Here is a 13942-nt window from a genome sequence, read left to right on the forward strand (position 1 = left end):
ATAGCCAACTGCATTCTGAGATCTTGTTCTGCAGGAGGGATGATTCCATGCCTACTGCTATAAATGTGCTCCAAAGGTGGGAGCAGGTCACAGGACTGGGGCGGTCACAGGTCCTGGGAGGTGGCTGTGTGTGTGTGTGTGTGTGTGTGTGTGTGTGTGTGTGTGTGTGTGTGTGTACACAATTGTTGTTTAGCTAAATGGCCATGCTACCAAACTGTGCTCTAAATACTTAGGTTTATAGCCACAGATTTATACTGCTTTCTGTTTGGTTAGGAAAGATTCTTTTGTTAGTAGGTGGTGGTCAATTCAGAACCTCATAGCTGGTTAAAGTTCCATGTTACGGATGGGTTATCTGTATCAACCTCCCACCATCTAAAGCTCAGGGAACTTCAAGGAAGTGGAGATGGAGAGAATGTAAGAGCTCATAGATGGGGAGGAAAGCTAAGAAATGCTGACTTTTGGGCATGACATGACTACTGACTCATCGACTCATAGCAGTTAAAATTCCAGCATGGATGGTGAGAGACCCCCAAGGACCCACCCAAAACTGAGGAGCTATTGACAGTTGGTGGCTGTTGAGGTAGGGAAAGTTACTATCCTTTGGGGCCATGGGGATGGGTTGCATATGCCCCAGTGGATGGCCAGACAGTTACATGCATATGGGAAACATTAACTGGATTTTGAAGCTTATTAATAACCAAAAAAGTAAAAATAGGACATGAAGCTGGGTGGGAGATAGGATGGGGCATTATTGGGAGTTAGAGGGAGATAGTAACTGATGGATATGGTCAATATACATTGCATAAATGCATGGAAATTTCAAAGAACAGAACATATTCTCTATAACAGAAGCTATGGAAATTTCTTGGGTAAAAATCAGGATGCAATGGGTGAAGGAGTTAAAACAGAATAAGGTGATCTAGAAGGCAGAAAGGGGGATTTTCAGGTTTTCCTCAGACAGAGAGAAGCTGGTTAAGGGGAGCATTTGCCATGAGGAGATGAGGCTGGAGGAAAACACGAGAGAAAGGAAGAATAGCACAGAGCAGAAGAACAAGAGAGAGAAAGGCCCCAGAGCAGCTAGGAGCCATGAGGTTATGGAAGACAAGACACAAGAAGGAGTGGGCCCTAAGGGTCAGTAAGGATGCTGCTGTGGTCTTTCTTGGAAGATAAGCTACAAGGGGATATGACATGCAGTTCTGGAAACCCACAGAACAAGTTCAAACAGACAGGCCAACATGGCTTGTCATTTCTATATGCAGAAATGAGACCACAGTGGTAAGAACAAAAGAGAACAGTCCCAGAACCCTTGTAGTGATGTGTATATTCACTTTATAAGCTCCCAAGGTAGGTATGGAAAAGGTGAACAAACAAGTTAGTCCGTGTATCCAAAATCTTTATGCAAGTATCTGAATTTACCACAGGATAGACAAGAACTGTAAACAAAAAATGATGTAATAGGAGGTCTAAATGTTTCCATCCCTAGGCATATATTGTTTTATAAATACCTGAACTGAGAGCAGGTTGATCTTTGGAGAGAATTATAATCAGATAGTAGCTGAAAGGTTACCATGATACAGCTAAATTATCTCTGCCTGTCACAGGTTAAAGAACATTTAAATTCTGGAAGTTCACATCAGCTTTTTTTTCCCAGATAACAAATCTTAAGTACCTTCCTATATTCATTCAATTAGCGATCTTGGGCCTTGATAAAGCTGTGGAGAGAAACTTTCCAACTATCATTCAAATCATATCTAAAAAGGTGGTCATAAATATTTTAAAACCTAAGTGAACTAATAAGACCTAGACCCATTAAGGATAAGATCTTTTACAACAAATTAAATAAAACAATTTATTGAAGTCTGGACTCTAGATAAGCTAGATTTACTGGCTGACCTTTTATTCATTTAAGGAACAAAATTAGCTCTAATTGCATTAGAATGGAATCCAGTAAATTTTCCTCAGTCTTCTAATGTGGCATCCCTGTAAGGACTGCTGTAATTGTTTACAAGCAAGATGGAAATGCTTTGATTATAATCTTTCCACTTGTTTTACTGGGTCGTAAAAGCATTTCCCCAAACCCAAAGCTGGTTGTTCTGACAGCAGACTAGTTTTTCTCTTAAATATACATACTGCATCTTTGGTGTTTGTGAGCAAACTACAATGCTCCAGGGGAAGAAATTAAATTTAGACTTCATCATAATTCTAGGTCAGTAAGAATGAGAGTAATGTAATGTACGAAGACCAGAGCTCTCTGGAAAGAAACAGAAATGGCTAAAGTGTGTAACTACCTGTTTGTGACAGGTGGCTGAGAGCTGCCCCTGAGACCACTGATGACCACAGGGAGAAGACAGAGGACTTCACAGGACCCTCAGTCAGCCACTTAGCAGCTAGGACAAAGATCAGTAGCAATGCTTAGCACTAAAAAGACATCATTTTAAAGCTGCAGACACAATCTTTACAAGATTTAAAATGTACTTACAGAAGCTCAATATAGTTCTTTTTGTCATTGTTCCTGTTATTTATCTTAAAACATGGGAAACATCCAGGAAATGTTTCCGTTTTACCAGGGCATGGCAAAAGATAGACAACTCATGGCACCTCAATTAAAAATGAAAATGAAAAGCAGACAGCTTTTTGTTTTTTTATTTAAGGGGAAAATATTAACATTAGAAAATTAAGAGACCTTCCCAGCCTGAAGGGCAATGTTGTGTCCTGTTGAACTTGGTTCTAAAGAGCCATGTTGTGCAAAGGCTTGGTCACCCTGTCCTAGGTTTCCTTATATAAGACAGAAACTCTGCCTGCCTTTCTCTAACTATGACAAAAGACACCTGTTCCTTTTGCCTGCTCTTGTCCTGTATTCTGGTGAGAGCCCACCTTCCTTTTGGAGTTACCACCTCTCCCTTTTGACAGAATTTTGCTACATAGCACAGGCTGGCTCAAACCTGCAGTAATCCACCTGCCTCAGTTTTCTAGAGTAAGAAATTACAGGTATGTGCTACCATGCACACTGGCACTGGCTACATTTTAAAATAGAAAGATGATTATTTTCCTTCAAAGTATCCTTAAATGGTTATTTTTGTATTTCCTTATTATTATTCTATTTCTATTGTCAAAAGTTTGGCAATGCAGAGAAAAGTATCTGTATCTATTTTATGCTTTAAAATACCAAATCTGTTTCTTAGATTAATAAACTTCAGCTCTAATTTTCACAGTATATAGGAACTGGTTATAATAGTACAATTATTAAAAAGCCACACCAGGCTTAAGCAAAACCTTATTACCTGTAGCAAAAACCAGGATGACATAAACAAGACTACATCAAATTTTCAGCACCTCTGTCATGAGTGAGCTGGAGAAGGAAAAAAACTTTCTGTAGGTGAAAAATCAACTCAGCTGTTATTGGAAATCAAAACACCAGCAGAATAGAATCTCCAGTGATAAAGCAGTCCCCCAAATACCTCAAACCTAACTTCAGAAAATGGTGAAAACTGCCAAATAGACTAGCCAGTGCCATCTCTCAAAGGGTACTTGTGTTCTCATTGAGAGCAGACATTATGATCTAATAAGCTCATCACTGTCCAGGCAGTCATACAGGCAGGATTACCTTGAGAGTAGAGGAGAGAGATGGTGATTTCCCCATTGTGAGCCTCTGTTTATGGGAGAAATATAGACCAGTAGATGGAAAAGGCAAAGGTTCAAAGCTGGAGCACATGACCATATCCCAGTTCAAGACCAGCCTGAGCTACTTAGTGAGATCTTATCTGGGATGGAGGAAGATTTGAGATTCTTCCTCTAGACCCTGTGACAGGACAGCATTAGAGGGGTCATTTGCAAACCACGAGGGAAGAATGGTTATTCTCAATCAGTATTCACCCTCAAAGTTTGCACAAGTTTATATTGCATTTTTATTAATACTTTACTATATGGAAAATCACCTTTTCCATGAGGCTGAACTGAATTTTGAATTTTATAAATATTCAGAAATTTAAACTTAGAAAACCTGTAGACCCTATTCTGTCATGTTTCTTTTTTGACAATTGCTTTTGGGGAGTGGGTGGGTCTCACTCTGTAGCTCTGACTGACTTGAATTTGCATCAAATTTATAGAAATTGGTCTATTTCTGCTTCCTAGAGTGCTAGGATTAAAGGTGCTCACCAATACACATAGCTTCTGACAATTTTCTCTACGCAGAGACTCTGTCCCTAACAAACTGTCACATTACTTTGCTCCAATTCTTCATGAAAAGAACTGGGATAATGCCATCAGTTAGCCATCCTTTCTAAACTTGCTCAAATAAAGTAGGCCAGCAAATAGTATGGTCAGGGTGACAAACACAGGACTGTTGTGCTGTCAACGAGTCCCACACCTTCCTTGTAACAACATCTGCTAGGGAAACCCCAGGATCCTGACCAGCACAGCTCTAGGCTCCTGAGCAAACTGAAAGCCCAACTTGACTGAGCCTAGACTCGGACACTTCAACAATGGACTTGGATATGTGGCTCCCTCATTCACACAGTAATTTTGGGGTTAGTGCTTCAATGTGGACTGGAGGGAACCCTGGATATCCATCTCTAGGAGACATGTTCAAGGAACCTGGATCTTTGCAAAGTTGTACTGAATTTTAGCCATACTGTCAGGAAGGGGTACTGAAGGACATTGAGGGACATGAAATGAAGGGAAAAACAAATTACTGCTGTAAGGAACACTAACAGAGAACAGAGGGTCCTCTCAAACCACAAAGCACTTTTGCGGATCAAGGGCAGAAGACCTAACTTCTTCAAGACTTAGAAACTAAATATTGTCTTAAAGATCTTCCGACGGGAGGGTATAATTTGAACCTTGTAAAGCTTTTTCTTTCTCTCATAATTTCAAAAGACTTGGTCCTTCAGCAATAAACAACCCCCCAAGGAATACACAGACGTCCTTGTTTTTGAATCCCGGTCTGCTCATTAATTTCACTTTAAAAGAGTATTAGCTCACCCCCAGGTGTACACAAACAATAACTAGACACACATTTATACGACTCTCTACTTTTACATCACTACAGCCATGGAATAGGTTATACTACATGGTAGTTCCTTACCCTGTTACCATAAAAGATGGCTAGAATTTGGTTGTTATCCAATATTCATGTGTCACAAAAATATTTTTAATTTCTACTTAAAATTTTTTATGAGTATGTGCACATGGGTACAGGTCCCCTGGATCTGGAGCGACAGGTAGCTGTGAGTCACCTAATGTGGCTGCTGGGAACTGATCTTGGGGCCTCCGGAAGAGCAGCAAGTGCTCTTAATTGCTGAGCCAACTCTATAGCCCCACAGAATATTCTTTTAAGTTTTTCAGTCACTTAAAAAGACAAGAAACATTCTTAGTTTGCAGGTCATACAAAAGCAAGAAGTAGGTTGAATATGGTTCCTGAGCTGGAGTTTACTAACCCCTCAATTTAGTCCTTTGCATCCTCAAAAATATTTATTGAATTTATATTTACATGAAATTCTATTGGACTTGAGTCCCTAACTCCCTCTGACTTTAATTTAACACGCAATGTGATACACTTAATTTCTTTGTCCAGTACACTTTTATACCTGCCTTGGTCAAATAATTAATTGTCCATATAACAGGGCAGTTATTTTCTAAGCATCTACAAGTTACATGTTATGTAACATTGTACTTCTGACGGTAATTTGTCTAGAATCCAGGCTATTCTAATTTCCCTCAAACTGGAGGTTTTGATCCATAGTAATAGGATCCAGTTCTCACATCTTTCAGTCTCTTAGGAATATAATGATTTATTGAAAGGTGAAAACAGAATAGACAGCCAACAGAATTACCAACAGATGCTTCAGGGCAGAGAGATGAATGTAACTAGAAATGCCATTTTAAATCTTAATTCTCTAAAGTGAGGAAGCCAAGCTTCTGTGTGGGAGTTAAGACTGGGTACTGATGAACTATGGAGAAAATAGGAATTAAATATGAATTGGTAAAATTATCTTTTGAATGATGAACAAGAACATTTTCCCTTAGAGAAATGAGACAGTTTACAGAATTTCCAAGGAGATTTCCAAAAGTGTAGACCCCGAGGGCCTGTGTATGATAGGTAAGTGCTACTGTTGAACTAGAACCTTGGCCCAGTGATCTTCCTTAGTTAAGTTCAAGGGTATGGGTACACCGGATATCAGGATAAAAGAGAGTGGAATTCAAACAGTTTTGGAAGATTTTCTGTTTGTCAGCAGTAGGGCCACCTGCTATCCTGGTCTCTACTGGCACAACAAAGAAGAATGCTGTGGAAATCATTCAGAAAATGTGGGTAGTAACAGCAAGGAGCATCTGGGCGGCTGTCCTTCAGCTCTGCAGAAAAGCATACACTTTCCTGAAAGAGCATGTGGGCCTCTATCTTACCGCTCTTCATAAGCCATCTTACCCCCAGGGACTTCCTAACTGAAGGACATTTAGAACTGACAGAGGCAAATACACACACCTGACAATGAAAAGAACTGAGAACAGTGATCTTGTGCACTGTAAACCCTGTCAAAAGCCCAGGGCTGGGGAAGTCACAGGCCATGGATGGAGGCAGGGGAATCTTCGACTGTTGTTTTACAAAATGGTCATGTTGTCAAATGGCCTTCTAAATATTATGTTTATACCCACAGATTAGTGCTGTTCTGTTAGGTCTCAGAAACCCCCAACAAATGGCTGAGTGCCTATTAACATATCAAAGCAGACGCCAGCCAGCCCTCCTAGCATCACTCAGTGCCCACCCACAACTCCTCCCACCCTGTCCCCTACCCTAAGCCTCTCCTTCCCAGGGGCTGGGCTTCTGCTTCACTGCCCCCAGCCTGACTCCTATAGAACTCATTCAATTTGCTATGATGCTCTCTCTTGGGCCCTGCAGCCTCTCTCGCTTTTCTCCCTCTCTCCTCTCCAATTTAGTCCACCGGCCATGTCAGCCTAGACTCTCTGCCTGCTTTCTCCTTTACGTCTACAATAAAAATCTTCTTTGTTCTTTAGGAGTAGTCATGTCCTCCTCTTTTTTTTTTTTTTGGTTTTCCGAGACAGGGTTTCTCTGTGTAGCTTTGGAGCCTATCCTGGCACTCGCTCTGCAGACCAGGCTGGCCTCGAACTCACAGAGATCCACCTGCCTCTGCCTCCCGAGTGCTGGGATTAAAGGCGTGCACCACCAACGCCTGGCATGTCCTCCTCTTCTGATTTCATTTTTTCATTCACTCTCAACTGTGGTCAGAGAAGCTTCTTTCACAGTAGGCAGCAGTCAGTGCAGAGACTTTTAACTGGTCAAAGTACTGAGAACAAGTGACTGAGACCACGGTGAGACATTTAGATCACACACACTCTTCCCTGAAAGATTTATGGAGCATTGTGGAAGAAGTAGGGGAGAGAATTTAACAGCTGGTCAATGTAGGCTGTGCTGTGAGAGGCTCTCCTCTGGATATGAAATGACAGCTATACTCAGGAACTCATAGCTGGCGTGCTCACCTACACAGAGCATTTCAGTCACCACTCCAATAAGGATGAGGGGGGGCTCACTAGGCTCCGCCCTGAGGTGAGGATCTATTGTCAGTAGATGGTTGCTGTGGAAGTTGCTGTGGAACAAACTGTAAGTTTGTTTTTCTTTGTGGGTATGCTCCTGAGGATGGCCCCATACCCATGCATGTGCAAGGCCAGTAACTGGACTGTGGGACACTTACCACAACAAAAAGATGAGGACATGAAGGTGGGAAGCTTGGGGGGATTCTGAGGAAGTGTGATGGGGAATTGGGTTGTATATGATAAAATTGCATTGCATATATGTATTAAATTGCCAAAGAATAAATAAAAATATCAAATAAAATTTCAATTAAAAAAAAGCAAACTTCCTAGTTCTTGTTTCTTGAGATAGGGTCTTGCTATATAGCCCAGGCTGGCTTTAAATTCTTGACCATCCTGCTTCATCCTCCCAGTGCTTGAATTATAGATATGTACCACTGTGCCCAGTAAACATTTTATTCTTTACTTAATAAATCCTTAAGTCTTTTTCTCATGTTTACGCTGAATTTGAGTGGAAACTGAAAGCCTTTCGCTTTCTAATATCTGAGTGTTTGCAAAGCAAACTGTTCCACATTCACATTACCTGGGAAAAACTGATAAATTATACTCATAAATTCCATTGAAACGCCACACACAGTGTGCTCTTCAGAGCAAGCATTTCAATATAACGTACAAAAGAGACTAGTAGTTCATACTGCATCAGCAGCCTATAAGAATACTGTAGGTTTTAACACTTCCTCAAAAGATGAACTAAAGAAAACAATTTTCTTTAAAGAAAAATAGGCCTCTGCAGGTACCCATGCATACGTGGTATACATATATACAGGCAAAATACCAATACACATAAAATGTAAAGATTGTATTAAAAAAAGAAAGATGGCCCGTGTGTTAAATCCAGACAAATGGTAAATTTTGATTGACATTCCTTATTTTCTCCTAGACTATCTGAGTCTTTCTTTAGTCTCTGTCAGGGAAAGATGATGTGTTCCTGAGAAGGGCTAACACTGTATTCATGTGGGTGAAATGTGGCAGTTAACCCACTCACTACACAATCTCTTATTTTTCAGGTAGCCAGGACCTCAGATACTATGAAGCATTACTGCCATATATTAGCCTTTAAAAAAGAGAAAAGGGTTGGGGGATAGTGTAGAGTCCTATATGGTAAGCAAAGAAAAAAAGATTTTACCTGGAAGAAGCCAATAAAAACTTGATAACAAGCTGTTCCTGGTATAGACTCTGTTCATACCTGGAAGTCTGGCAGAATCCTAATCTATTAGGACAGCAGGGAGAAGGTAGGTCTCACCAATTCTCAATGATCATACTTACATCTTGTCTTGGCCAGCTCCAACTCGCAGAGTCAACCTGGGGATAACTGGACTTGGGGCTGGGATGACGGGCTCCACTTTTATCTGAGGAAGTTAGTACATTAGTTAGAAAAATACAATTCTTCCTAAAGTATTTCCTATCTCTTCTACTTCCCCACCCCATAAACCCAATAAACACATTTGAAATGCTAGATAAAAAGACATGACTATTGCATATGTATTGTGTATAGATGTGGGTGTGGGAGGCCAGAGGTAGCAATGGGTGTCTTCCTCAACCATTCTCAAACCTCTTTGAAGATAGTCCTCTCAATGAAGCAGAAACTTGGCCATTAGGATGGAGGTGTTCAATGAGATTCAGGGTTCCAAGTGTCTCTGTCTTGCCTTCCCTTAGTGCTGGGACTAGAGGTGCACACTACTGGTTCTCTGCTTTTACCTGTGTTCTGGGCATCAAACCTAGGTGCTTAGGTTTGTACTGTATCAATTCAGTATTCTCCCCAGCCCCAGTTCATGTTTCTTAATAACTGAAGGTTATTTGACACAAAGCATAGTCTATGAACTTTACCTACATCACGTTAGTATAGCAGTTGTTTCTGGCTTATTGCCTTGTGTTTGCTTCTTTAGTTTTATTGTACTGTTTTACACACATATACATAGACAAAAAAGGGATATCATGGCATCTGGTGGAATATTTACATATTTTTACTTGTTTTTAAAGGTTTACTTATTTTTATTTTATGTGCATGAGTGTTTAGCCTACATATGTTTGTATGCCACATATGCCTGGTGCCTGTGGAGGTCAGAAGGGGGTATCAGATCTAGAACTGCAGTAACAGACAGTTCTGAGCTGCCATATGGGTGCTGAGAACTAACTCTGGGTCCTCTGGAAGAGCAGCCAATGCTTGAGAGACTGTTCAGTCTCTCAAGCTCCATAACTGCCAGACAGAACATAATCAAAAAGTCTTACCATAAGATCTTCCCTACACAACAAAATGTACTTATGGGCCTTGATAAATGCAAAACTCACTGTAAGTTTGCTTTATTATTTCTGAAGTCTAAGTATCATAATTATAGTACTATGTAATTCTATTTTTGTCTCACTATAAAAGACCTGAAATTCATATGTGTATGCATGTATGTATATACATGCCATACTTTCTCAATTTAGAAAGGATTTATGGTGAAGGTAATGACTCCTGAAGAAGTTTAGGCCTTCACAAACATTGCTATGAAAGAAAATATACAAATTAAATATGGCATTTCATGGTCTTCTGACAATTAGTTAGAGTGTTATGGTATAATAAATATTTTGAATAAACAAACAAAATTTCTATTGTCCCAAATTCTTATCAACATCAGAGGTTTTCAATGGTGACAGAACAGGCAATTTTTGGTGGGAATATTCTTTGTCATTTGGGAATGGTCCAAGCACTAATAGATGTTTAACTTGTCTTGGAATACTGCAAGCCTATATGTCATTGCTAAGCCTGACAAGTATCTACAAACACTGATTTACATATGTGAAGCCCAAGAATGAAACAATAATAAAAGCATGTGGGGCTGTAAGGGAAATAGATATGTAAAGTACTGTTCAATGCATTATATCATATAGTTATTTGCATATGGATCTTATCTACTACTTTCTCATATATATATGTGTGTGTGTGTGTGTGTGTGTGTGTGTGTGTGTGTGTGTGTGTGTGTGTGTGTGTACACACACATCCTTCTCTACCTACTGCTCATTTATAAACCTATTATCACGTAAGTCTGTCTGACTATTCTGTTGAACACTGACTGGCATGTAGCGCATGCTCAATAAACATCTGTTGAATTAATGCTTATCTGAACAGTTATTACATTACTCTTCCAGGATCAACCCAAACTGAGCCTCTGGAACACTGAATGACAGAAAGGGACATTCAAAAACTTTTGATTTCATGGATGCTTTTAATGCTATTAGTTTATTTGGATTTCCAGCTCACTCAAATACCACTGAAATCATGTCTGTTTACTGTTGTTTCCCAATGTCTATCAAGGTGACATGTAAGTACTTAAGAAGCACTTAAGCCTGAATATGAAGCCTTGATTCCAAACCATCATTTCTTTCAAAATCCTGCCATGATTTCTTTTTTGCTTTTGCTCAACAAAAAGGAAAGAATATTGAGACCTGAGGCAAGTAAATTCTTTAAATTACCTACAAATGTACAAACTTCTTTGTGGCCTTAGGTATGAAGCCCATCTCTTCTAGACTTTTTAAGAACCTTCTCCATTCCTTAGCATTATTTACAGAACATCAAGCCTCTTGACTCTAGTAATTATTCTCATTACACTTTTAAATGTGCTAAATTCTTACCTTGAAAAAAATTATCTTTCATCCTCTAGCTAACAACCTCATGTATTTTTCAGTGCTTAACTTGCATCTTGTTATTCTCTTTAAGCCTCTGTCTCTTCATTTTTTTTTTTTTATTCATTATTTTAGAGACAGGGTGTCATTATATAGCCCTGGCTGGCCTAGAACTCACTATGGGCATCTGCTCTCCCCTGCTTCCCAAGTGCTCGAATAAAAATGCTTTAAAAAAGCTATTATTTTAAAACAAAACTGTTCCTTCCCACCACCTTAAAAGTAAAATCTACTTTACTGTTATTCGCTTCACTATGTTTGGCTCATTTCTTTTCTATGTGATAACTGTAATAGACTTGTCCAGCATTTTAAGGAATCAGTGCCCATCACCATGCAACTGATCTTCAAAACTCCAAATGGTAGATATGGAGGAGGGCAGACTCTCCCCATATAACAACCACACATAAACAGTAAAAGGTTTGCTCAGGGTTGCAAATTTAGTAAATAAATCATGTAAATCCAAGCTTCCTGACACAAAGTCACCTCTGGTTCTACAAAACAGTTCCTTGGCTTGTGGACACTCTTTGATTCCTGGTATTATGCATGTCCTGTTTACTTTTTTAACCAAGTTATCTTATGATATCTGATAAATATTGGTGTCATAGCTAGGATTAGCTGTACTGTATTTTTTTTCTTTATGGGAAGCTAGTGAATTTATATGAATCTGAGATTAACTGTGGCTTTACCTTCATTCATTCAACTAAATAGCTAGATTTTTGTTACTGTCTTGAATGACCTGACAGGTACTATGAACCAAAAAAATGGCCTATTTATGACTTACTCTGAAAAAGTTAAACGAAGCAGGCATAGTGGCACTTGCCTTTAATCCCAGAACTTGGGAGGCAGAGGCAGGTGGATCTCTGTAAACTCAAGGCCAGCCTGGTCTGCATGGAAAGTTTCAGGACAGTCAGAGATACAGAGAGAAACCATGTCTCAAAAACAAACAAACACAGTTCAATGATGTGTAAAAAAAGCAAAGAAAAATAAGGATACAAGTCAGATTCAAACTAGTTTAAATGAATGTTGAAGGCAACAGGTACTCCATCAACTGAATGAATTAATGAATGATTGTGCTATCTCAGCTCAAAGTTCTTCTGTAATCACAATACTCAACATTGCCTCTGATAGCAAAACAGGGAAATATTAAGTACACTATGAAGCAGACATGAACCAGGACTATCCCAGGCAGGTAGACAAATGGAAACTCTACCTATAAATTACTCAAACACTTTAATTTTAGTCAAAAAGTTGCCATGTTTATCTTGAAAAATGTGAAGGAAGTACAGAGAAAGGGGAGTTAGACCATTTTGATAAAAGAAACGAGATTAACAAGGATGCTAACATTATAAAGAAAGTATAATTCTAAATAAGAACTTCCCCCTGAATTTTTATGTTAATTCTATCTGAATGCTTATCAAAATAAAAGTAGAGACTAACTATAGATTAAAAACAATTTCTTTCCTGAAAACAACAAACCCAATGATAACAATGACTAATCAATCACTTAAAAATATGACAAGTGTCATTTTTTAATGGCACAAAGTGACATCCTGGGGCCAAGAAGAGCTTTTAAGGGTTAAAATAAAAGAACAGCACTTTGGAGTAATGCTGCGAATTGGGGCGAGCAGAAGAGCATTTACAGTGGATTACTAAGCTTCCCAATTCACCAAAGAGGTAAAGTCCAGCAATATAAGACTCCTTTGTAGCTAACTAAAAATACATTGTCAGTGGATTTGTCCAGTTTTATGTATAAGCAATACTCCTTTCACCTGAGCTAACACTAGTAGTCATATAAGCCCCTTATTGCCATGTGCTGCATTTTTTTTTTTCTAATCTTCAAGGATTTAGCTTCTTTGCCACATACCTCAGGGCACCAACTGATAAAGCCCTAACTCTCCATTTTTCCAGGACACCAGCAGTGCGGCCTTGCAAAAAATGAAAATCGCTCAAGAGATTTAAAGGGGAAATTTATTTTTAAAATCCTGACTTGAAGCAAAGAGGTGGATTTTTAAAAAGCTTATCTCTAAAGAATCAGTTTAAATTTAAATTCTATCTTGGAACCCTTTCATGCATTCTAGCTTTAAAGTTTATCTTTTGACAGGGACTTTCTACAAAGGTAATGGGCAGCTTTGTCAATTTAATCTGTCCAGGTTTATTTATTTATTTATTTAATGTTAAATTCCTTTCATTTAAAAAAAAAGAGCAAAGAACCTCTACCATCTATGTGCACTAGCTTGGGTAATCGAGGCTAGCAGGTACTAGTCTCAATGCCCACCTGTGCAGGTATGTTAGAAAACCCCAGCAATACTCCCAATGGAAAGCTACATGGAACCACTTAGCATTCTGGATGCTCAATGGCGGTTGGTAACCCTCTTGTTGTCCTTCTTAGCAATTAAGCTCTTCACATGAGTTCCTTTGTGAAAAAGGTTAACAAAATGCCAGTCTGCTATTTGAAACATTCAGAAGACATTGAAGAGACTTGGCTATAGTTGAGTAGAGGGCATCCAGTGTGAACAGCAAGCCTGACTCCTTCTGGAATGATTCACAGAAGTCTGGGGTGCAGCCATCAGTACCTGTCCACAAATTCAAACACATTCATCTGAATGTTCACGGACCTAACCTCATGGAAGAGGTAGTGATGAGAAACAGGGAGGAAACATTTCCCCAATTTTACTGC

At 39.2% G+C, this 13942-nt stretch overlaps 1 protein-coding gene across 2 annotated transcripts in view; it reads right to left on the reverse strand.

The window, feature by feature from the left end:
- Taf3 (TATA-box binding protein associated factor 3) overlaps window positions 1-13942 on the reverse strand; it is a 150951-nt gene that overhangs the window by 19966 nt on the left and 117043 nt on the right. The window contains exon 4 of one of the 2 annotated variants that reach the window (XM_027405141.2): window positions 8869-8951. In XM_027405141.2, the coding sequence (XP_027260942.1) occupies window positions 8869-8951 (83 nt within the window). Of the gene's footprint in view, window positions 1-8868; window positions 8952-13942 lie in introns of those variants that run through there. The other variant, XM_027405142.2, reaches the window with a different exon arrangement.

Source organism: Cricetulus griseus, chromosome 3 (genome assembly GCF_003668045.3).
Source record: "Cricetulus griseus strain 17A/GY chromosome 3, alternate assembly CriGri-PICRH-1.0, whole genome shotgun sequence".
Taxonomy (NCBI): domain Eukaryota; kingdom Metazoa; phylum Chordata; class Mammalia; order Rodentia; family Cricetidae; genus Cricetulus; species Cricetulus griseus.